General features: G+C 43.3%; 1 protein-coding gene across 1 annotated transcript; it reads left to right on the forward strand.

Annotated features, from left to right (window-relative positions):
* The first annotated feature begins 12,519 nt into the window (after positions 1–12,519).
* Positions 12,520–23,992, forward strand: CCNDBP1 (cyclin D1 binding protein 1). Its single transcript, XM_066587284.1, has 11 exons — positions 12,520–12,647; positions 15,718–15,777; positions 16,457–16,536; positions 18,191–18,272; positions 18,958–19,054; positions 19,134–19,207; positions 19,692–19,768; positions 20,001–20,254; positions 21,050–21,110; positions 21,633–21,679; positions 23,229–23,992. The coding sequence occupies exons 1-11, from the start codon at positions 12,590–12,592 to the stop codon at positions 23,335–23,337; spliced, it is 999 nt and encodes a 332-aa protein (XP_066443381.1). The 5' UTR covers positions 12,520–12,589; the 3' UTR covers positions 23,338–23,992.
* Positions 23,993–25,352: the final 1,360 nt, after the last annotated feature.

Below are 25,352 nucleotides of genomic sequence, written 5' to 3' on the forward strand. Positions count from 1 at the left end.
AATTGCTGTAGTCCGACCACTATGCCCCTGTGAATGGAGTGGGTGCGACCACCGTTCCATGCACTTCTATGGGATGGATGGAGGAGACTGCCAAGTGCAGTGATCTCCGCCTGTCTCATAGAAGTGAAAGCAGTGCTTGTCCAGCATGCACACCGCCACTACATTCACTCGGGTATTCGGAGGCACAGTCCTTGGGATCACTGTGGATAGAGGATAAATGTCTTTGGTTAAACCCCTTTCTGAATGTCTTTTAAGGAGACTTTATATGTGGTTTTGCACATAGACCTCTGTGGTGCCCATCAGCGGAGGAGTTGGTGACCATATCAGCAATGGCAATGAGTCCACTGCTCCCCTCCAGACCGTAGCATTAACTGACAAAGTAATTACAAAAGGGTACAATGCAAAATTCATGACGCTAGCCTGAACACAGATTGAAATCTGCTCCAGGCGAAATAATAAGAAAAATGGTTAAAGTTAAAAAAAAAATGGGGGTGGTAGTCCTCTCCCCCTGGAGAGTGGTCTGGTACCTGAGTGCAGATGGTGATGTGAAAGGTACTCCAGGAGTCAGGATGAATCATGAAACAAACGCTTTATTTACGGAGGAGAATCTTAAGTAGCTAACACATTAGACAATGGGCCTTGTTCTATTTCCTGAGATGGATAAATCCATGCAAGCACAGTAGTTATACCTGTACACTCAGAGAAATAAGTCCAGAAGCCACATTCGCACATTTAAGCTTTTTCCACACCGGAAACTCTTCTATACACTTGGCTCTTCTTCTGTTTCTCTCTTTCTTTGCTCTATCTCTCCTATCTCTTCTTGCTATTAATTTTTTTTACTATATTTTTTTTATGCATACAAACTTTCTTGCTAGTTAGACAAAATATTTCTTTCCACCTAAATTAATACATAAACTGGGTTTTCTTTCTTTTCTCTATAAACTATCTCTCATGCTTTTTCTGTCTTTTTAATGCAAACTTTGCTTTTAGTACTCACACTTTCGTTACTCACTGCACCGTAACTTTTTTTTAGCTCTGGTCTTTGCTTCTGCTCTGTTCACTAGCTTGCTCTCAACTGCTTCTAGCTTGTTTTCTGCCTTTTTTTTGTCTTCCCCCCCCCCCCCCCAAATTCTCTCAATCACAGAACAGCTATCTCCCTGTTGCCTAACTAGCCGATGGGGTACAGTGTAAGTTACCAGACAGAATATGCATGGAGAACAAACTTTTAACATTTTTAAAGTAGTACACACCCATTTTAGTATAAATGGGCTAACACACAAACAAAAAAATATAAACCAGAAAAGTCCGTAACTTTTTGGTATACTACTGGCCTCCACTCAAAAACCGGATATGTGTGTGGGGCCAGATAACAGATCAGTGCTACAAGCAAGTAGTAGGAAGAGCTTAGTCACTTCCTAAACTGGTAAAGATCATACAGCATCAAGATTTGGAGGTATGATGCTCCTCTAACTTGGTATTGAAGTGCTGTAATGATCTACCAGAGTGATTGCTGTCTTAGATAGTATCCAACATAGGGACGTGTCAATATCTCAAACTCTTTAACATCAATCACGGGCAAAGAGAAAGTTTTCCTATAATAAGGATTTTTTCACAATCGGACACTCATAATCGGAGTGTTTAAATGAACTGTGCTCGATGCGTTTCCCCACAAGAAAAATTGTGGTTCATCAGGAGCTCAGATGAATTCGACAGGCATTCGTATAGCACTGTTTGTAGTAATGAATTAACCAAAGATGTTTAAAATGAAGTCAGATAATACAAGTGGTGCAGTGACATAGAGACAATCTGTGTGATTGCTCAGTATGTCAGATGCATAGAAGCAAAATTGCATGTTAGGCACCAACTAAAGAGATACAGGTATACTCCCAGCATTAGTATGCAGAGTATGGTCTCTCTGCTCAATCTTAGCTAATGGGGGTTTGTAAGTAGGAAGTCTGAGAGATATTGGCTCAGTATATTATGGAAACTGCAGCCAGAGTATAGGCTCCCTGAGTAACAGAGAGCTATAAAGCTGTAAATCTGGATGCAGCATCAGCTTGGCAGTTTCAATAATAGCCCAGGCTCATCAAGGACTGTCTCATCTTGATGATATAACGAAAATCAGATGAGGATGTTAGGTATATAGAAAAATGGTCACCATATAAGTGTGGCCACCTCTATAACCAGACTAAACTTCAGACCTAAGCTGAAAATATAGACTTAGTTTCAAGTAGTGTAAAGAGCCTTCCTGCATGCTACCAGGTATAGAGTAGCAGCAGGTTTCTCTGATCTACTCCTTCCTACAGAGGATAGTTGTTATGCCCATGCATCAAACAGTCACAAAGCACCAAAAATAAATAAATAAAGAGGTAAAGCCTGTGGCTCTGATGGTGAGCCACAGGGGTAATGCAAGAGTGTATGTGTCAGCCTCTCATATACTGATTACTGGACCGCCTTGATGGGAGGAGAGTAATAAGTGAGCCGATCAGCGGCTCTCAAAAATAAAGGGGACACTACAAACTCCCCCTCTTAAGATGAGCCGTCCTCGGCCTTATTCACGAAGAGGGTTTTATTTGCGATAAGGGATATAATAAACTACCCCATTTCTACTGAGCTAGGGCTAGCGCTATGTTAGAAATACTGGTTGCTATGAGTTACGGATTTAGTTTTAGAAGTGCCCAGCCCATATTAGATTAATCTCTGCTGTGCAGGATCTATACAAATTATCAGATTATATGGTGATATTCACGCCCATTACTCACGATCCAGATCTGTCACGCGATACCTGGAAGGACGCATGCCGAATAAAATTCATCAACATGAAAGTTGACAAGCAAAGAGGTCTTTGTTCAGCTCTACCCTCTCTGACTCCAAACTCCATAGTTTCCTAGAGTTCAGAACACAAGGAATTATCCTCCAGCGTGGTCTGGCACAAAGCGGTATTACACAATTGGCAATGGGAATGAAGATTCCGGGCCTGTACTAAAGGCTTGATCCTCATGCAAAAGAAGTGGTTGAATCCTAAAAAAAATTACATTTCTTAATGATGGCATTGCATACGTGGTACTCCTGCACAATAATTAACCATTGCTTAACAGTTACACTTTTTATGCTCTCCTGCACATTCTCTAAACGTTTTAAGTAAAAGAGTTATTTATTTTAGAACTGCATTAAATAAGTACACTTCAAATATGACAAATGTCTCTAGAAAATATTTAGACTAAAGTGCAAAAATTGCTGCTTGAGTATGTTACCATATTTACAATTTGTTGTTTCGGTACTTCGTCTCTGGGTGCAGGTCAGAGCACACAGTCCATATTAAAAACAATTGTGCTTGCACCCGCTGGAAATAATGCTGAAAGAGCAAGTGGGAAAACTCTGAAAAACAAGACCATAGCTCAACATACAAGAGTCTTTAAAGGTGGTGTTTCCCCTAAAGCAAGCAGATGATGGAGTGGCTGTACATCAATGGAACTCCATAATGTCTTTAGACAATAACAGTTTGATCAACCTAGGAGTCTTTGAAACATTAATAGAGCTGTGAACAACAGGACTCTCAACCAGACTGGGGGTCTATTTTGGAAGACTTTTAAATGACATTTATTTCTTCCAGAGGTGCTCCATACGAACACAGGGGTTGCTCTCCTCCGATTCTCTGTCCATGGAAAATCCCTTTGGAATCTCTTCAGGGTTAAAAGAGCTACCACATTTTGTGGAGCAAAGGGAAGGACTTGGACATCGATAATTAATCTATAACTTCCTGATCCCACTTCCATTGTCGTCTCTTCCAGGACCTTGGCGTCAACATTTGTTAATTGAAAGGACGTATCATTGACTGATATGGGCTCAAGTGGTGTAAAGACTTGGGGTCAACTGACAACTGGAGCCAGCCCAACTTTTCCTTAGAGGAACAAGTGGAGCCCTAGGTTACAGAGGGCCCTCCAGTATTATTACTGCAAAATTTGGCCTTTTAGGGAGCTTATAACTTTCCCTTGCCATAGGAACTGTAGGGTAGTTATCCAAGGTGGGCTTGTAAAAAACACCATATGGTGGCGTGGTGACTTTGAGGGCCTGTTCCGATGCTGCAACATCAGGTGCCGGTTTTGCCGAGTTTTTGGAGGGTTCACCAGTGCTGGCCTGCAGGGACTTTCCAGAAGGCCTGCAGACAAAAGCAAAATTGTGGTCTGGCTATCCCACCATATAGCGCCATAAATGTTTGGGAATCACCTTGAGGGCTTCCACATTGTTCTCATGAATGAAAATCCATGGTGGGTATGGTGACAGAACACGCCCAGCAGGGGCCAGATTACCAAGTAAGGCATGGGTAGTGGAGGCCCGCTTAACTTCAGGGACCTCTCTGGGACCGGTAAACATTTTTTGGGCCTAGGCCACTGTTGATAGCTTGGGGGCTGGAGAAAGGGAGGGTACTTGGGCAGGCCTATACCAGGGAAAATCTTCCTTACCAGCTGATGTGAGCTTTTCAGCAATGGCAGTGGAATCCTCCAACTCCTTCAAGCCTCCAGACGTGGGGGCTGCAGCAGGCCTGGGAAAATTTCCATCAGCGGTGGCACCAGGGTCCATGGCAGTGAGTTCTGGAAACGGCAGCAGGTCCCGCAGCTCCTTTTCACCCCCAAACCTCCAGCGGGGCTCCACAGGTGGGTAATCTCCAGCGACACCTCTGATGGCCATGCTGTAGTGCAGAAGAAGGGCGCAGTACAGAGCGTGTCCTCTCGCTCAGCTGACAGTCCTCTCCCTCTTGCCGACTACAGGACCTCTCCAGGAACACCAAAGGGAGGAGTTTGGCCACTAGTGCTGTGAATGAGCAGTAGGGTGTGGTATCCACCCAGTGGTGTGGCTTGCTCAGCTCCTCTCTGCATTCCACTTTGAGCACAGCTGTGGCGGGCCTTCTGTGGCAAGGCAGTAGAAGGGAAACAACAACTTAGAAGAAAAATGCCATCTTGGTTTGACATGATGCAACACAAAATCTCCACTTGGTTGCTACCATTTTGGAACATCAGAACACAACAGCGAAGTATCCAAAGTCCTTTCTTACTGTATAGTACATCATGGCACACATTTCTTCTTTATTTTCCGCACAATAAAGAATTTTAACTTTAGCACGAAGAGTCCTAAAAGTGGCAATTAACTCCTTGTTGGCCAGAGCATTTTCAAAGTCACTTTTAAAAGTAATCGTACATATTTTCTGCAGAACTTTTAATTTCCAAGTCCATAAGTTTTAATTCAACTCGCGGTTTTTAGAAAAGTAGAAAAGCAAATTATTTTACGCCGTGGCGTATAAGACGTTGGAGGTACAATCCACTGGCCTTCATGCAGCCACCATAGGCAAAGAGTATCACTTTGGCATACACTGGGACTATATGTCTCACCATACCTTTTTTCTATGTGTGTGTATATAACATAATTTGGAGGCTCCTGAGTGATACCTTAACGAGACATATCCTAGCTATGCCCTTTAAAACCTTTCTCTATGACCCATAGAAAGTCATTTGTTTTCTATTAGGCCACACCCATTTAATGCTAAGCCACTCCCATTTTTCACTCCATAATAGTGAGCCACTCACAATACTAGTGTACCTCCAAATAATGCATGCCACTTTTGTACAGTGAGTCGGACTGTGGAGCCTACCTCTGTAACTGCTGCCCTTCACTCATTGCTGTGTTGCATGCTATTCAGCCTGCTCATGTGGCTTTCAGTTAGTGTATCTCTGTGTCCCTCTTGGGTACTCATGGCTGGACCTTTGGTGTCTTGTCATCATTATGTAGTTGGTGCCTAAACTGACTTTTCACAAAGTCAGCTCTCCATCACCAATTCCCAATAAGGCGTAGGTCCAGCACCGGTGTATTAAAACGTGAACCTTTATTAGTGCATCGTTAAAGTCATTTGTGGTTAAAATTAGTTCATACGTCCCAACGCGTTTCAAGTGTTGTGCTCTTAGCCATAGCAATGAACACAATGAGAACAGTGAGTTAACCCTGTAATACATGATTTTTTTCTGTTGTGTCCACTTTGAATCCTATGTATCCAAAATTCTACAGCATGAATTGTTGGGTTAAAAACACCTTGAACCCTTAGCATCACAGGAACGATACATGATAATGCACCAACCAATGTATGAAAGATTTTTCTGAGAATCAGGGCGGTTTCACATCTGTGTTGGAAGCTCTGCATGGCTAAAAATACCAGGAAAAAAAAGCTCTTTCTTCTGTCCAAAAGATGGGCAGCTGGGGGGAAAGCGGGCGGACCTCATTATAGTCAATGGGGTTTATCCAGCACTGTTGGATATATCCACAGATGGAACCGTTTGACCATGGGCATCCCTTGATTTTTCACTCTCTGACTGGACCGTCTCGCCTCCTCCCATTGCTGGCTGCGGACAAGGGGCGGGGAGGGCGCGGAGCCTATCCCCACCCCTTGTCCACAGCCAGTAATGGGAGGAGGTGGGACGGGACGGCGCTTAACTCTGCCCCCTCCTATTGCAAAGAGCAAGTAGGGAGGAGAGCAGAGGGAGGGAGTTTAGCAGCCATGCACCTCTAGCCCTCCCATGTAGTGGCCAACGTATTCCGGCCCAAAAGATAGTTCCAAACTAATCACTGAGATAGTAGGTTTCCGACTCAACTAAATCAATCACTGTAGAAAACCTAATAAAATTTATACTGATTATGAAGCTTAAAACGTAGCTTTTATTATTCTTAACGATAAAAATGTTTTTTTATCGTTAAGAATAATAAAAGCTACGTTTTAAGCTTCATAATCAGTATAAATTTTATTAGGTTTTCTACAGTGATTGAAAAGATAGTTCCAGGTCTATCTTTTGGGCCCGACATAAAAACGACTGGCGCTATATTGGCTGGCCGGGCGTTTTTACTTCATGAGAATACGGCCATGTGATCTGATGCAATAGAATCCAATGCATCAGATCGCAGCATATATCAGCCAGACGTGGAAACGGGGGGCCAATATACGCTCATGGGAAAGAAGCCTTTCATTGTGTTATTGCAAAAACTAATGTTTACATGTCGCTGATTTACTGCAGATTTTTTTTCGGATCTGCAGCAGATTTCACCCTTCCAATTTGAATTCAATTTGAAAAAGCAAAATCTTTTGGGCTTGTTTAGTACTTCCATACCAGAAAAGCTGAATGTAGCAAAGTTTCTATTGAGCACATCCCAGAAATGTTTAGCAGCACCTGATGTGTTTCTATTGGAAGTAGATGCAGTGTCAGTAATCTACTCCATTGTTCCGCATTTTAACTAGTACAGCCAACAATTCGACGTTTGGCATGTATTGCATCTAATAACCTAAACCACAAAAAACAAGTCACAGTTGATGTAATTGTTAAATCTGTATGTTGTTGAGTTAATGTACTACTATAATGAGTGGTGGTCACAGCATACTTGCACACGCTGCATCTAGTATTTCCACATCTATGATGGCCAGGGATTCTAGAAACACTAGTAGGGTTTCTATTCTCAGTAAAGATAGCAGGGGCTAGAATGTTGCCTGAAGAGCTGCCTTTTTTGGCTACAAAATGACAACCTGGTTCCAAGATCTCCGATGGGATCTTATCTTGGAATAGAAGATTTTTTTTTGGACCTATTTAATGATGTCACCGCACCCACTGCTGAACCTGGTGGCAAAAAGTATATTATTGTCGTGTTTGTTTTGTGATTTAACTTTCTTTTTCAATAACTCGTCTATATTTTTTCTTTTCAGCATATTGGAAGCTCGTTGAGTTTCCCCGATTTCTTAGGCCCCGCAAGCCAACGACTAACAAGAATTATGCACTTCTCATTGGTCATTCAGTTTCGGACGGCATAAAAAGCATTGCTGGCTCGGATACTTATTGGGCCGTTGAAACCCTGATCGTTCATATTCATAGGAATGTGAAACACCTGAACAATAAGGAAACGAGAATTGTGCAAATGAGCTGGTGATGACGTCCCTAGCTTGTTCCGTTGGACAAATGAGAATCGTGAGATTCCCGGCCCATGTAAAAGAGGCATCAATGTATTTTTGATGATATAATTTCTTGTTTCTTGTCATCTTTAGTACATACTCCTTTCACCTTTTATAAGTTGTCCTACTGGTATTTGTGTTATTATAAGTAAGGGATGTGAACTAGGCTGTCGGCTTCTAAAAAAAATATTGAAATATCTGCCAAGCTAGAATGTAGGTTCCAAAAAGTTGACTTGTGTCAGAGGGTGAAAATGGGTAAATTTGTAATGTCACTGTATTCTCCAGTTCGAATAATCAAGGCATCGTCAATGAAATGGCCGTATCAATGAATCTTAGATGAAAAACCATTCGTTTCTGAAAAAAGATAGTCCCACCACACTATATATAATTCTGCTAAAGAGGGTGAGAGATGGAGAATGTTTGCCCATAAAGTGACCAGGAGTCGATTCTCGTCCAGTCATTCACTTTCTGCATGCTTTTACACGGGACAATTATCGTTCAAAACCCCGCGGGAGAACGACAATCGTCTTGTGTAAAAGGGCCTTAAGCTGAAAGGGTATAATACAAAAGTGTGAGTTAATAGAGGTGCTATGCAAGCAGCCTGATTATAAGTTTCTTAGGTAAGCTGAAAGGGAGTCATTTATAGCCACCATTCCATGCACACAGCATTGTGTTCTCAGGGAAACAACATAACTGCAGGCAGCCAACACTGGGACGCACAGGGTGTTAGTTAATAGAGGTGCTATATGAAGCAGCCAAAATATAAGATTCAGTACATTGCTATACTAATTATGCCTTAATCACAGTTGTGACATAGGCTGCAAATATCAGAGAGATCTCTGTATATTCATATAGCATATGAGCTGCTGTGCTAGTATGCGGCACTGCTGTGTTATCCACTGGTTGTGCATTGAACACAGTTGTGATAGAGATTAGCAACATCGGAGTGCTCTCTAGTATACACGCAATATGCAGTGTTTTAAGAAATGGTGTGAATTTTGGCAGTCAGACAAGTCTCTATTAAACCACAAAGGACTGCCTAGATATGTATAAACATATATTGTATAGTGGAGCCATCCCTTAACCTCATCTAAAAACATATAACACATGCCCTCCCAACATGTTTCGCCACAATGCTTTATCAAGAGAGCTCAGGTTGGCTAGAAATCGAATGATCCCACCCACTCTCTATAAAAAAAGCTGTCAGTGCAGCGCAGTTTCACTATAGCCTACCTGAGCTCCCTCAAAAAAGCCTTGCATCTGCTTCTATCCACCGAAGAGGGCAGCCGACTCCAAGCACATTGGGGGTAGTCACTTCCATTCTTCAACACTGTCGCCCATGCATCATCCACTGGGGGAAAAGTTGCTTGGCAATATAAAGAAAAACTTGTTAAGAGTACATTGTCACCTCCTGGATCGCTGCTGTGGGCTTGACTGCCAGGGCTATCTGGGCCCAGGGCCTGGAGATGGGTATAGGTGACCACCTAAGGCACCATTTCACAGCAAAGAGAGGGTTCACCGCATTATTAGAAAGCTATAATAGATAAATAATGTTTTACGGTGTTGTATTGAATTGTTACTGGCAGCTCTTGTTGACGCTATAGCCAGCAGCACTCCAAGGTTGGTCTGGACACCCTTGGACGATAAATATCTGATTGTTGGGGGTCCGACCTCAAAGATCCAAATGCCCCATGTGAAAAGAGCAGCACTATATATATGCTTGACCACCACTCCATTCACTTTTACGGGACAGGTTGAGATCAATGCATTCGGCAATGGCGGCTCTGTTACGAAAACAGCACCGGGTCTGTTCTTGGGTTGTATTGGGTATTGCAGCTTGGCTCTAAGGAAGTGAACGGGGCTGTAGTAGCACACAACCTCTGGACAGCTTGGACTGTTATAGTAAAAAAAACAGTCATGATTTTCTAGACCTGAATCATCCTTTTAAATGTTACATCTGGAAAACCACATTAGCGCTTTGCAAAGCCGTGGCAAGATGCAGCTTTTTATGAGGTTATCAAAAGCACCTCAGTGAATAAGCTAAGACGACGTTTCAGAGCGGAAAATACACTGCGGATCCAACAATCTGCACGTAACATGCAAAGTTTGATATAGATTTTGGTGCAGATTTTATTCCCACATTTGAAGAGGTGACCTCTACTCCAAATCTCCACCACAAGTCCCAGAGTCTGGGGCAGAGGTTATAACTGGGGAAAAATTGACTGCAAATATGCCAGATGTGAGCAGCTCCTTAGAGCATCCCGTAGAGGACTTGTACGCCAATAATTAAATTGATTAAATCGCCTATTAGTTTTAGGGCTCCTTCAAACAGCAATGTGGTTTGCGACCGCACACTTAATGGCCACAGCACAGCCAAAAATCGCATGAACGGGAGGCAACCAAGTCACGGCTGCATCTCCCATTTAAAAACGCCCGTTCAGACAGGTCGGGTGCGGCGTATATACGCCACAGCTCCAAATACCGTTGAGCGGGGAAGAGAGTTTAGCTCCGTCCCTTGCTCATTGCAAGCAAAGGAAGAGGGTGGGATGGGGCGGGAGCTAGTATGTTAATCTCCTGCCCCCTCCCGTTGCAGGCAGCTGGCAAGGAGCAAAGAGGGGTAGGGAGTTTAGCAGAGCTGCTGCTAAACTCCCTCCCACCTACCTTTTTCGGCAACTCCCATAGGAGTCTATGGGACCAGTCGGTGTATTGCAGCCAAAGATAGGTCCAGACTAAGGATGAGTGAGTATACTCACTAAGGCACTACTCGTCCGAGTAATGTGCCTTAGCCGAGTATCTCCCTGCTCGTCCATAAAGATTCGGGGACCGCTGCGGCTGACAGGTGAGTCGCGGCGGGGAGCGGGGGAGAGCAGGCGGGAGAGAGAGATCTCCCCTCCGTTCCTCCTATGACCCCCTCCGTTCCTCCCCGCTCTCCCCGCCCCGCGGCGGTCCCCGAATCTTCAGGGATGAGCAGGGAGATACTCGTCTAAGGCACATTACTCGAGCGAGTAGTGCCTTAGCGAGTATACTCGCTCATCCTTAGTCCAGACCAATCTTTCCGTCTGGAGTAAAATCGACTGGGTGGAATGCACACCGTGTGCTTGTCTGTCCGTCCGATTTTACGCCCCCAAAAATGGCCTATCTGAACAAATGCATTGGAATCCAATACATCGGATGGTCGCGATTTTCTTCCCGGTGTTTTATTGTGGCAAAATCACCGCAATAAAACGCCTTTGTGAGTAAAGCCTTAGAGGGAAAGTCCAGGAATTGAACAAAATCGCCCTTATCCGTAAAGCCTGCGAAAATCCATCCTAGGACAGGTCAATACAGGTCCACACCGGAGGGAGAATGGAGAGTGGCAAGGGAGGGGTAGCCTAACCATTCAGTCTAACAGAAATGGACAGCGTGCTGCTAGACTCCGCCTCTTCCACTTTCAGAAACGCGTTCACCTGTCTTGGGATAGGCTTTCACGTGCTGCAAGGACTGTAGCCATATTGCTGAATTCCTAGAAAACCCCGTCAGGAAAGAAAGATCTGTTCCATTACCGTAAACGTCACCTACACCGATGGGAAAAGGCAGCCGACTCCACGGACCACAAGAAGTAGCAGCCTCCATCCTTCAGAGCTGTCGCTTACCCAGCATGCACTGCGGGATCACATGCCCTGGCAATATTATGGGGAAAACTGACCTAATTGCATACACTAAATCAAATTCTGCCACATTTGTCCACAAGGTCCATTGCCAGGGGCCCCTGCCCACTTGCCGGCCCCTTTATTGAGACCCTGCCTCTCCCCGTTGTCCATTTTGCCCCTTTTATCAGAGGCGCCAGCCTAACCCCCACTGCCCCCAACACTGAGACCCCTTTAGGATGGTCCTGGAATGATGTGAGTCAATGTATAGGTCAGTTTTTCCCATTAATAGTGCCATGGGATGAGACCCCCCTATGCATGCTGGATGAGTGACAGCGCTGAAGGATGAAGGCGACTAACCCTGCTGCAGTGGTCCTTTCCCGTGGATGTAGGTGACTTACAGGCTGTAACAGATCTGTAACCCCCTCTCAGTATGAATATATCTCTAAATAATAGTCCGATACGGCTCTACGCGGTGATAGTGATTACAGTGCGGTTACCTCCACTGATCACAGCTCTTGAGGTCCATTTTTGGTTTGCTTCCCTCTGGGCCCAGACTGCCATGAAGCCTGCTTCTCCCTGCACGCTCTTCTCGTACTGCTGCTTCCCCAATGTCCCTCTTAGTAACCCCCATAGTAAATAGTGCCCCCTCAGAGACCCCACAAAGTATTACAGTCTTATACTAACCCCTGTAATAACACCTTCATCAAACAGCCCCATGTAAAAACACTCTCCCCCCTTCATCTCCTTCATCAACAGAGGGAACTGGCGACTGCAGGACCAGCTGATTCTAGGTACTTGGCATGTTATTCCGTCCTCCTCACCATGAGGGCACTGCAGAGCTTTTTTTTTTGTGTCCTGTTACTATGGTTACTGCTGTTCTAGTTTCGTTACAGCTCAGCTCTATGATACAAGAAATGTTCTCCGTGTTACAGCTAAACCCTTCCCCGGATGCCTGTGACAGCGTCTTTGGTTCCGGCTGAATATGGAGCCGCTGCGGAAGCTGCTGGAGAACCTCCGGGCGATACAGGAGAAGCTGCGGGGTGAGTCCACGGTCTTCCCACATTGTGTGGGACCAGACTAATCGGGGGGTGACCACAGCATGGCGGCCGTTATATGTGCAGGGCTGTGACATCTCCCAACCACTACATTCCTATACATATCCGTGTGTAATGTGCCCACTGCTAGTCATACAGGGGCTTATTACCGCTTATAGGGCACTCCTCGGGTATTTCAGTGTATTATTTGTATTGTTATAGTTTTTGTGGATGGCTTCCGCAAATGGTATTCTTTTTCTAAAGAAAACTTGTATAATTTCCTTGTGTCCTCCTGATTTCATTCCCTCGTGGTTCACAAGATCTCTGCTTGCTGTCTTCAAAAGAAATGTTTTCTGATTTTTAATATTTTTTTTTATTTTTAACACCTTTAAAATATTATTCCAGGCTTATTTCATCTGATGACGAACGGGTGAGTGCAGCGGGGCGGACATCGTCACCAGCGCTCAGCGCAGGAAGTAGGAGTACTGGCTTCATTGTCATTGGAGTCAATGGGAGCGCCGCGCTTCTAATCCTCCTCCTGTTCTTCGTTGCGGACAGGATTGGACATCTGGTCATGTCATGGAATAGCAGAGCGCTCCCATTGATTTCAGAGGAAAGGTCATCAATTGAAAAAAGTCCGGAGAACCCCTTTAAGGGTGACTACCCACTAGCGTTCTTTTTCACTGCGATATTCGCGGCGTTTTTTTTTCTCCAGGTGTCTATGGGACTTGTTAATGTTAAAATTGCATCGCACAAAATCGTGATTTTGCCGCGATGCATTTTTAACATTAGAAAGTCCCATAGACACCTGGAAAAAAAAAAACGCAGCAAATTCGCAAACGCTAGTGGGTAGTCACCCTCAGGCTGTGTTATGGTTTGGTGCTTGAGGGCTCCTTCACACTGGCGAGGGCGATATCAGGCTGCGGGGCTAAAGGGGTTCCCCGTCCGCGGGGCTGAAGGACTTCCCCCGCCGCAGCAGAGGATTGCGGAGTTCTCCTATTGCTTTCAATGGAGTCGGTGCTGCTGCCATCAGTCCTATTGGAAACAATAGGCAATATCGCAAAAAGATAGAACGTTTCCGTTTTCTTTCTTTCCACGCAGCATCGCAGGAGTGAAGACATCACAAATGAGAATGAAACCATTGAAAATCATTGGTTTCATAATTTTGCGTTTTCACTCCCTCTCGAAAAACACACGATTCAGTTAGATGAATAATTCTGTGACTCGTTGCCCACGCCATCCTGGTAAAGGAATGCCAACACAATGACCAAACATGGTCTCTATGGAATAACTCAGCCAGGTATGGGCTGCTTTAACAGTTTCAGACTTAGGTCAGGCTCACATGGGCGGACCGGATTTTGCATGCGGGGTCCCGCAGCAGATTCCAGCTGTAAGCCCGACCGGTGACCCTGCATACCTTATTTTCCTGTATTGCGGATGACCTTTGGATAAAAAGTGTTGTCAATTTATTATACAGGTGATTATGGATGTGATGATGCCAATCGCACTGCTTTTTACATTTTCTTTCTATTTTTTTACTATATTTTTTTCGTACCTTATTTAATGTCTTTGTAGGGGATTTGAATTTATGATTTTATGACTGCACAAATAATATGCTGCAGTACTTCAATTCTGCAGTGTATTATCTCAATTAATCTACATTGAAAGCCATGGTAGAACCAAAGGAGCTTTTGGCTGCCATGGCAACCCATCAGCCCCCTGCAAGTTCATGTCCTTTCATTAATAAGGGAGCCGGGTGAAAGAACACCTCTGCCCTTTTATTTTTTACAGTGTTTTCTATGCTGTGGAAGTGATGTGATAACTTTTTTCTGCGGGTTGGTATGATTACTGATATACCAAAATTATATATATATATTTTTTTACCACTTTTGAGAATTAAAACCTTTTTTTGTTGTTTTGTTTCACTGCAATTAAAGACCCATAACTTTTTTTTTTTTTTCCCTGGACTGGGCTTTATGAGGGCTTGTTTTTCTTATTGTGATAAGCTGTAGTTTTTATTGATATCATTTTAGGGTATCAACATTTTAGCACTTTGTATCGCTTTTTTTGGGGGGCGGGGATGCAAAATGAAAAAAAAACCCAACTTTTTGATTCCTTTTTTTTTTGCTTGATGAGGTTCAACTAAAGTAACAAATGGAACAGGCTAACTACAGTATCCAGAAAGGTTATCAAAATTGGGATTTTTTTTAGTTTAGAAAAAAGCTGGCTGAGCGGCGACCTAATAACTATGTATAAATATATCAGAGGACAATGCAGAGATCTCTCCCATCATCTGTTTATAACCAGGACTGTAACAAGGGGGAACACTCTGTGTTTAGAGGAAAGAAGGTTCCTACACTAATATAAAAGGGGGTTCTTTACTGTAAGAGCAGTGAGACTATGGAACTCTCTGCCTGAGGACGTGGTGATGGTGAACTCGATAAATAAAGTTAGACGAGCCTGGACGTTTTTCCTGAGTGATACAATATTACTAGGGATGAGCGAGTATACTCGCTAAGGGACTACTCGCTCAAGTAATGTGCCTTAGCCTAGTATCTCCCTGCTCGTACCGAAAGCTTCGGGGGCTGCCGCAGCTGACAGGTGAGGAGCGGGGCAGAGCGGGCGGGAGAGAGGGAGAGAGAGATCTCTCCTCCGTTCCTCCCTGCTCTCCCCCGCTGCTCCCCGCCCCGCGGCGGCACCCGAATCTTTCGGGACGAGCGGGGAGATACTCGGCTAAGGCATATTACTCGAGCGAGTAGTGCCTTAGCGAGTATACTCGCTCATCCCTAAATATTATATGTTATATCACTGATTACTTCAGAAGAGTCAGTGATCCGGGATTAATTCTTACTGCCAGATTTGGATTCAAAAGGAATTTTTTCCCCCTAAATGAGAAAATGGTTTAAAAAAAACCCCTCCGCAGCGGTTACAGCTGTTTCAGGAAAACGGGGTGCAAATTTTTTAAAGCTTCATAAGGAATGGCCTCTCACTTTCTTTGTAGCAAATCTGCCTAATGATGCTGAGGGACATAAAATGTAAATAAGTGACGTTTTTCATGTTCTCTTGTGTTTTACAGATGGGGAATCCAAGGAAAACATCAATAATTTTAATCCCCAGTTCTTCTGGGATACGTTGGGTAAGAAGCATGGCTCAAAGAAACACCTGTGAAAAAAAAAAGACACAAATTAAAAAATATATATAATCATCGGAAATATGTTAAGAGAAAAAACCTAGCGTTCTATAATTGAGGCTTTAGGTAAATCTCTTGAGTTTTCTAGCTTGAGGATTAGGGGACAGGCTGCATGCATATAGCAGGCCTTACCTGTAGCTTTTGGCCGTTCAGTCTCTACAATGGAGACCCTCTAGTTAATAGAAGCGCTCCCACTAAGTCCTCTTTTAGGGTTGTCTTGTATATGTATGCAGTTAGAAGACTCTGTCCTAACAGAGGATACCTTGTATTGTGAACTCTGCTCTCCGTGGGCACTTAGAGTTCTCCTATCTAACTTTCCCTTATGTCAAAGGGCTGCATAAACACAGATAATGCAGATGGAGTTGTCGGATATAAAGTGGCTTCTGGCATCTTCATGGGGTGTTCAGATTAACACAGAATGATGACTCTGCATGCAAGACGAGGATAGATCCAGAATGTGGCCTTTCGGTGTCGGTAATCTGCCTGATACTTTACATAGAGAAGACATTAATTTTTTTTGCAAAGTTTTTTCTTTATACCCATGACACATTTCATTAAGAAGCTATGCTTTATTTCAAACCTCCGTAATCATGCCACAAGTGTCATTGAATGTACTTCTTTGTAGAACAAGCATTTAAAGCCACTTCACAGGAAGCCACCAAAATCAGCCTGGCTTACTCCAAGCCTCCAGCGCCATCAGAAGAGGTGAGTGAACCGGTGGAAGGGCCATTGATTTCCATGGAGCTTTTGGCTTATGTCATATTTGTCCAATCAAGTCTTCATCCATGATGTTTTTTACCGACCATTGAAGTCGGTAAACCTCTGCTTTCCTCTTTTCGAATGTTAAGCCCGTCCCATAGCACTGACAACTGAAGTATTTGTTAACCGCGTACCATTGCTCTTTCCAGAAATGGCTGGATACAGTTCAAGCGCTTGGAGTAGATAGTGCTGTGATTTTCAGCTGAGTTTAAGGCAAAGGGCTTCTTAAGTAGTCACCATACTTTGAGACAACTTGTGTTAATGTGCCGGCATGGCAACTAGAAAAACTGCAAATTACTTTATTTACCTTGTGCTGAAAAATCCCTCGAAAGTGCTGGTCATTAGGGGTCAGCCATCCTTGAGATTTGCTGTCCACTGCTTGTTGTCAAGGGAAGTCTGTATTTAATAACACGTATACAATGGCTACAACAATTACAGTAATAGAAACGCATGCCTCAGCACCCGTATATGTTTTAATATCTGAATAAAATTGCACAACTGTTGTTTATTCTAACTACATAAAAATGCAAGGTTCTTGGCATATTTTGATCAAATCATGTGGGCCCATCCTCCATGTCCAAGTGAACATTATTGGACAGGTATCTAGCTGTAAAACACACCTGTTTGGGCTAAAGTCCCCCAATGGACTGGGAAAAAGCTGAATACCTTACCATATACTTTCATTAAACCATCTGGGACAGATGGGTGAATGGAGTGCCAAACAGAGTGCAATGAAGTGTTGGATATTTGTTTTTTGTATGCACTACAATGATGGGGGAATGGCTGCCCTAACTTTTGGCTTGTACTCTGATTAGGTTTGCCTGGACGTGACAGATGGGCCCACATGCTTTGATCAAAATGTGTGCTAAGAGCCTTGTATTTGTATGCAGTTAGTTTAAACAGTTGTACAATGTTATTCAGATATTAAATATGTATGAATGCTGAAGCACATGCCTCTGTCTCTAGTAACAGACTGCTAATAGTAAGTGGAAGTGGGTGTTGTCTCATGCTGTACATAGAAGTCTATGGAGGGGGCAGGAGGAAGCTGCTGCAGAAGGAGATGAAGCTGCTGTTAGTAATAAGTAATTTACTGTGTTACAGCTACAGCAATCCCATGTACACTGCGTAGTACTGCTGTACACTATCGTCCCTGATTATTATTTGGCAGTATGCGCTACATAGTGTTAGACAGTCTGCAGTTTAATCCATGTGCAGTGTATAAAGGACATTATACATGCTAATCTATACCCTCCAACTCAGAGAGAATAGAGAATTGGATATTTAGCCTGAATAGGGGGAAGCTGGTAACAAATGCAGTGTACACATCATAATGACCAGCATGTACACGCAAAGCAGCTTATTCTAAAAAGTCTCCTAAATGTGCCGGTATGTGTAAACATAAAAATGAATGATAAAGGTATACAGTAGAGAATCCCATTCCACAGGATTTTCTGCATGGTCCTGATTTTTGTGTTTCTGACTTCTTTGAGCACAATTTAGGTAACTCGCCTTATTTTGTAATGTGCTGTAATTTATACTGGCATATTTCTAATGTAATTAATACTAGCTTTGTTAATAATACTTTTTCATTTTGTCATAGGACTGCCAGAAGTTAAGTGACGGACTTCTCAATGCTATTTTGGCAGCTTCCACTCTGTATTATTCCCTCCCAAAGGAGCACGGTGAGCAATTGAGAAACATTATTAAATGACTTTATACGTGTTGAAGTCAACATCTGTGTCCCTATTTGATTTCCACCTTTTCTGGCCCATGTACCCTTCACTTGTATAATCAAATATACAATAAGTCTGGGCAATAGAGCGGCTATATCCAAGTGTCTGAGAGCCCCCGGAGATAAGAGGCCCGTTCCAGGTTGGTCTTATTCCCATTTAATGGGTGGGAAGAACCTTTATAGGGATGTGATCTCTGCAGGAGTTGCAGTGTTAACAAACACATAGAAAACGTAATGAAGATAGGATGGGGGCAGCACGGCCTGTCCTGGGTGGTCCGGAGTGTGGTGATGTCAAGCAGAATTTAAAGAGGACCTGTCATGTCCTCATCTCAGTGGGCTGGCTGTATAGCTTTGCAGCCATGGCCCTGCTGACCCCAACAAATATAAATATATATAATTTTTTTTTTTCCTCTGCTGATTATTGTCACTAAAGCCTATGGTCACATATTGACAAATTTGCAGTGCTAGGAGCTAAGCCTAAGAAAAGACAATATGCGGGCATGAGCATAACCAAAGGGCACCATTTGAGTTATTGCCATTGTAGCTGCAAAGCTCTACATCTGGGCCCCAGTGGACATGAAGGTCTAATGTTTCCAGATAGGAAAATGGAATGTGTCTGTGTCCTTTATATCCAGGTACCACATTACGCAGGACAGTGAGACAGGCGGTGGCAGATGTGATAGAAGGCACCATGCAGCTGATTGATGTCATCCTGAGCGCCCGCATACAGAGGTATATGATTGACACAAGTAAGGAATTGTCATTGACATGTCGACCCGTTACTGTATCTCCTCACATTATACCATTTTAGTTTATCACAGGAGCAGCTCGTATCCACAGGCAGTGTATGGGAAGCCTGCGATAATTTTGCACAGATTCCTAAAGGTAAGTCCGTACATAACTTATTTGTGTCTATTCACACCTCTTCTGGGTGCTCTCCTTAGGGAGAGATGATGCTTCCCCCAACCCCTCCCAAACTCAATCGTCCTACTAGGTGTTTCCACGCACTTTTTGGGTGCTCTCCTTAAGGAGACCCGACACCCCTCCTGACCCACGTCCCAGGCCTCCCACCAGCCAGGCCAGAAACCTACTGCACACTGATGAGGGGCAAGCAGGCTGAAACAGCTGTCTGTATATGGTTTTCTGACTTTTTCCTATTCCCAATCATTGTTCTAAAAACCTGTAAAAAGGGTTTGACATTGATTTGAAGAAATGCTGCCATCCAATAGGTGGCGCTGCAGAGGTATTCGTCCATGTCCCTTATTTGCATTACAATCCAACTGATGATCATGTCTGATCACAACCTATTTTATCAACCTAAAGTCTATCATGTCCTGTTAAACTGTTCCTCTATTTGCTGACTTCACAGATAACCGAGCGGCAGTACTTGGGATTGTATCAGGTTATCTGGGCGTTGTGAAGGATGCTTTAGAAGAGATGGAAGAGGTACTTCTCCTTTTCTCCAATAGAATAGTAATCCTAGACTATGATTAATCTATATTACATGAGCTTTTATTCATTATTACTGCATATATTTCTCTCGGTTGTCCATATACACATTTACCCAATGCCGGCTTCGTTCATACAGGCATTGAGATATAATGGAAACACATTATGGATTTGGTTTTATGCCCTTCCTAAATACAATTGCTCCTTATTAGATCTCTTCACTTTGCAGGCTTTGGCCGGAGGAGAGGATCCTTTCAGTGACGTCTTAGACGATGATGATATGGGTGCTCGGGGAAACCAGGACACATACTGGTCAGAGGCTGATCGCAGGCTTATAGCCCCCTGCTTGGGCTTAATGAAGGCCTCTAAAGCCTGTTTGAAGAAAGTATTGGGTTCTCTAAAGGCCCATGGCAAAGTAGAGACACCAGAGCAAGTGGCGCAGCTGGATGACCTAGCAGATATTACCCAGGAAGTCAGCCCCAGGTATAGAGACACTGCTATGTACTATTTTTGTTGACTGAGATCTTTTGATGAAGTTTAAAAAGACCTTTCTGAGGCCCAATGTCCACATGTGGATTTGACTTGCGGATTTCAAGCCATCCATAGGGAAGCATGGGTGTCTGCACCTGAATTAAAGCATGCACACTTGTTTGGCGGATCTTTGGGTCCGGAAAACAAATAACAGCATGCTCCATTATAGTGGGGATTCTGTGCGAACGGCTTCCATTAAAGATGATGGAAGCCGTCCTAAGATCCGCGGCTCATCTGCAGTTGACGCTGCGGGCGGGCCGTGGATTCCGTGGGAAAGCAGGAGTTTAATAAAGAAACAAATTGTACTGCGCATATGCACCAGCTGGCATTTTCGCAAACATCCGCAGTACAGAAAAAAGAAGACCGGACATGTACTGTGGGCACAGTCTGATTCCACTGTGGGCTTCCGCATGACCCTCAGTAAAAGGTGTTTTCTAGGCTTTTTTTTGTGTTTGTTTTTTAGCTGCCATCATAGAAAAAAAACCCCTTTGTGTGGTTTAGCTATTGCTCACTATAGAAGTCATGAGTGTTTTGTTCATTATTGCACTTTGACCCTTTAAATAGAAGTAATTGCTTCACTGCAGTAGCAAAATTGAGAACTTCCAAATATGTTGGGGATTATATGTGATATGAAATTCTTATGTAACTTTTAGATGAGATTCTGTGGCATGTGATTTCTTTTGTAACTATAAGGCTTCCATAATTATTAGGGAATATTTTTTAAATCTTTTTCTATCTTTTTGCTAGTGTGGATGAACTGGCTCTAAGCATATACCCTCCAATGAACCACCCGACTGTACGGCTTAATGTAAGTATTTTCCTTCAGGCATTTGGCTTCTTTTGCTCCCACCATTCAGTCTTAACTATTTGCAATCCAATTTTGGATTCAGGGTTTCCTAGGGGGCTCTTTCTTTTTGACATTATACAAGGGCGCCATCTGCTGGCTAGAGCCAGTACTGCAGTATGTGACATGCTGGAGAGGCCCCCGACAACAGAGCTATATACAGTAGGAATACCCTGCTGGACGTCTTCCAACATCAGAGCTGTACAGCCTTTAATCATAATGTAGGAAGACGTCAGACAGTGGATTGGAAAAGGTTAAACCCAAGTCTGTTCCTGATTTGGCCTCGCTCTCCTCGCCCAGAAATCCTGTTGTCCTTTTCCTTGCTCTCATTCTTGTGACTTTATCTCTGTTCTTGCATTTGTCCCTCTGCTCATGTATGTAAGTTAACAGATTTTTTTGTCATCTCTTACTTGCCCTTAGTTGTGTTCGTTCTCTTCTCTGTCAGATGTCTTTCTGCCAACTAAATTATGTCCTTCCGTTTTATAGGCAGCGAAGTTATCCTCTGTGCTGAAGAAAGTGCTTGAGATAACAAGGTCAATTTCTCAATATTTTTGAGTCTATCCTAATTTCTAAATTAAGGTTTCTTCATAATGCGTTAGTGGCATCCAAGAGACATATGCATCAGAGAAAGTTCTAGACATATTTGTTTAGACGGAGGCTATGACTGTTGCGTAACAGTGGCATCTGTCACCCACAGTATGTAATTGCATCCTGTGTAAAAAGTGGATGCCCTCATGGCATATGGGTGATGTATGCCAAATGGTGGCATCCATTACTCATAGTCTATAATGGAATCTGCTTAACCTATATGTCTTGAAAACCCATGATTTATCCATTAAACCAATACCCGTGACAGATGCCATATGGTAACATCTATCACTCATAGACTACTTTAGTATCCTTCCAGCATATACGTTTTTTACATGATATGTTGGATGGAACAGCATTTTTCCCGCTGCGCTTTATTCTATCTAGAAATAAACTTGTGTACCCCTGTTGAACTGAGGCCTATGGATCCATTTGACTTTTGCACTAGGAGCCTTTTTGGTGTATATATATCAAATGGATTCCAAAAACACAGAGTTAAAGTAACCTTAGGATATGTTCACATGGCTGGATCAATCACAGAATTTTCTACACGGAATCCACCTGTAAGGGCACAGCAGAAATCTGCGGTTATTGTGCCGCGGATCAGCACAAGGATTTAACCCTGTCAGTCGGCAAAATCTCTTTGCAGAATTTCTGATGTGTTTTCACGCAGATCTGCATGAAGAAGGGACATGTCACTTCTTTCCATGGATCTGCGCAGAAATGCATTTTTAATTCCGCGTGAGGATTTTGCCCAACGATTTATTGTCTGTGTGCATTTAAGACTGTTAGAGAACAGCGTTTGCAGTTCTCTGTGTACAGTATATGGAAAACAGCACAGCAGCAGCTCCTTCCACCAGTTCTGAGAGGACTGAGAATCAGACATCTAGTCTGCAGAGGGGGAAATACAGGATACAAATCATATAATGGCCAGAAATGGTGGTGTTGCTCATGTACACACGACAGTTTATTCTAAGTATCGTCTGAAAAGTTAGGTGGGCTTTACTACTGATCCTTTGTAATATATTAGTGTTGCTTGTGGAAACACATAATCCAGCCTATAATTTTCTAGCCCAGGCAATAAATTAGATATTTTTTGTAATGCACATTACGTTGTCATAGGGCTAGTTTATAGAAACTACTTTGAAATAGCTTACTTAGTGATTAAACAGCTTTGGCCGCAACAGGGGTCACACAATCAAAGATGACTATATAGCCCTGCGACCTTGCACTCATTGAGGTCAATATGTGTCGCATTGTTACACATAGGTTACTTCGACTTGCAATTAAAAAAAAACAACAACCTCAGTGGATTGTTTTTTAACTTTTTAAAAAAAATTATTTTGTGATCTGCGGGTTACAACAAACGTGCAAGTTGCCCCGTGACCTCATAGAACTCAATGAGTGCAATGGTACTGGGCTACGCAGCAATCTTTTCTCAGGGCTAAAAGTCATGCATAGCCTTAGCCTTAATGCCATTTTTTTTTCTTCCAGTGTCAGCCATGTCTGCCCAGACACAGAATCCAGCTGGATCCAGTTCCTCCACAGCGCCATTGATCACAATATGAACAAAGTGAAAAGTTTGACCCAGGATGCTCTCTGACACGTCAATCCGGAAAAAGCTACTACTGCACATCATTGTCGCCTGCAAGTAAAGTCTGCAGCATATATTAGGAAATGCCAAAGCTACATAAGCCCAGAGCAACTCTGTCAGCTTGACTGAGGTGCTGGAAGATTTATTATGCAAGATTACTAACTACATGCAAACGTGTTTGTTGAGACCTTAGATTGTATAGAGAGACTCAAGAGTTGTCCTTCCATATCAAAGGGCTAGCTTTCGCATCTCTCTAATGTCTCATGTAGCAAGAGACATCAACAGCATAAAGACTGACCTGTTTGCAACACTCATTGTAGAGCAAACCGGCCCGTTACATTGTGATAAAAACCAAACTATTTATACAGATTCTTTATTATTCTCTTCTAAGGTGACATTTTAGGAGCTCCGTAAACAGATGAGGAACCTTTTTTTTTTTCTTTTTTTTGTGTGAAACGCTCCTTTACTATGATGCCACCAGGCTGTGTTGAGAAAAGCTGCTACAGTTTCCAGCCTTGTATTTAGTGTTGGGTTTGTAGGGGAGGTTCCGGTAATCTGGATTGCGGATTGCTGCCACATCCCGTGTCTTGCTGTCAGTGCGAGTTGCATATTGCTTATGTGGAAAAGATGTGAATAAAATTTATCTTTATTATCTGGAACTGTATTCAGTTGTAGATGAAAATTTGCTTTATCAGATTCTTATCTATTGACAGAACTTTTCACATTTGGATTTTTATTGGAGCAACTTATTGCCCTTTTACACGGGACGATTATTGTTCAGGCTCCCACACACCCATGGGATTCTGAATGACATTCCTCCCCTGTAAATGCATGCAGCGACTGAATGAGGATGGTTCAGTCATTCAATTTCTGCATGCAGAAAACCGAATGATGCGCCTTCAGTGTAAACAGCAGTCAGTCACTTTTGAATGACACTCTGCTTACTGTTACTGGCGGTGGGTGAGAGAAAAGCGCTCCCCAGGCCGCTCCAACTCCATGCCGGCAGCGCTGTGAGTGATGCCAGCGATACTCACTCCTGTGAAACAGCAGAGGAGGGAGCATCACTAGGACGAGCTGTTACACATTATTTGCACGACAGCTCATCCTGTCTAATAGGACTATTAAGGGTTATTCCCTAAATTGACCTTCTCACCTGTCCTCAGGATAAGTGAGAGTAATCTGATTGGTGGGGGTCTTGCTCATTAGAACACTGATTTTGAGAACGGAATTCCAGTGTCTCCGGTCCTGCTCACTGCACCCCCTCACAGAAAGGAGGAGATTTAATAGAGCAGCTGGTGAGCATACATGGCGCTGCTTCATGCATTCCAATGGAGCTGACGAAAATAGCTAAGTACAATCACTTTGCTATTTCCAGCAATTCCATTGAAGAGGAATGGAGCAGCATCACAGATGCATGACTAATGCTCCATTTAATCACCTTCTCACTTTTATCACTGTGAGTAGTGATTAAAAGTCAATTTTGAGAATACCCCTTTAACCCTTTAGTGACCACTCTATAGTGTGTTAACTTCCTGCTGTTGCAGGACGTGTATGGAGGGAGATTGGGCATCAGCTATTTATTACAGTTGAAACCCGCGGGCAACAGCTCCAACAAGCTACGCTATCGATTGGGGCTGTTAACCCTTTAAATGCTACCGTCAATTCTGACAGCGGCATTTAAATCCCCAGACCGATGTTTGAGGGTCCTGTATGCCCCCCCTCCCCCCTCCCCCCTCGATAATATCGCAGGGAGCCGTGCGAGTGTCATGGCAGCCAGGGGGGCTTCTGAAGGGCCCCAGGGCTGTCTTGACAGTATGCCTATCAAGCTATCCCTGTGGCGTGGCTTGGCTTGATAGGCTGCCTGTCAGATTGCAGTATGATGTAATGCTATAGCATTACATCATACTGCAGGAGCGATCAAAGCATCGCATGTTGTGGTCCTCTTGGGGACTAAAAGATATTGTAAAAATAAGAACAATAAAGTTATACTAATTAAAAAAAAAAATATCTTAAAAAAAAAAAAA

Source organism: Eleutherodactylus coqui, chromosome 13, assembly GCF_035609145.1.
Source record: "Eleutherodactylus coqui strain aEleCoq1 chromosome 13, aEleCoq1.hap1, whole genome shotgun sequence".
Classification (NCBI taxonomy): Eukaryota; Metazoa; Chordata; class Amphibia; order Anura; family Eleutherodactylidae; genus Eleutherodactylus; species Eleutherodactylus coqui.

Bases quoted from the DNA above. Each gene is read 5' to 3' on its own strand.
- CCNDBP1 (XM_066587284.1), top strand. From the start codon at position 12,590: ATGGAGCCGCTGCGGAAGCTGCTGGAGAACCTCCGGGCGATACAGGAG. The intron at 18,273-18,957 runs GTGAGCAATTGA...CTTTATATCCAG, and splicing joins TTCCCTCCCAAAGGAGCACG to GTACCACATTACGCAGGACA. The intron at 21,680-23,228 runs GTCAATTTCTCA...TTTTTCTTCCAG, and splicing joins AAAGTGCTTGAGATAACAAG to TGTCAGCCATGTCTGCCCAG.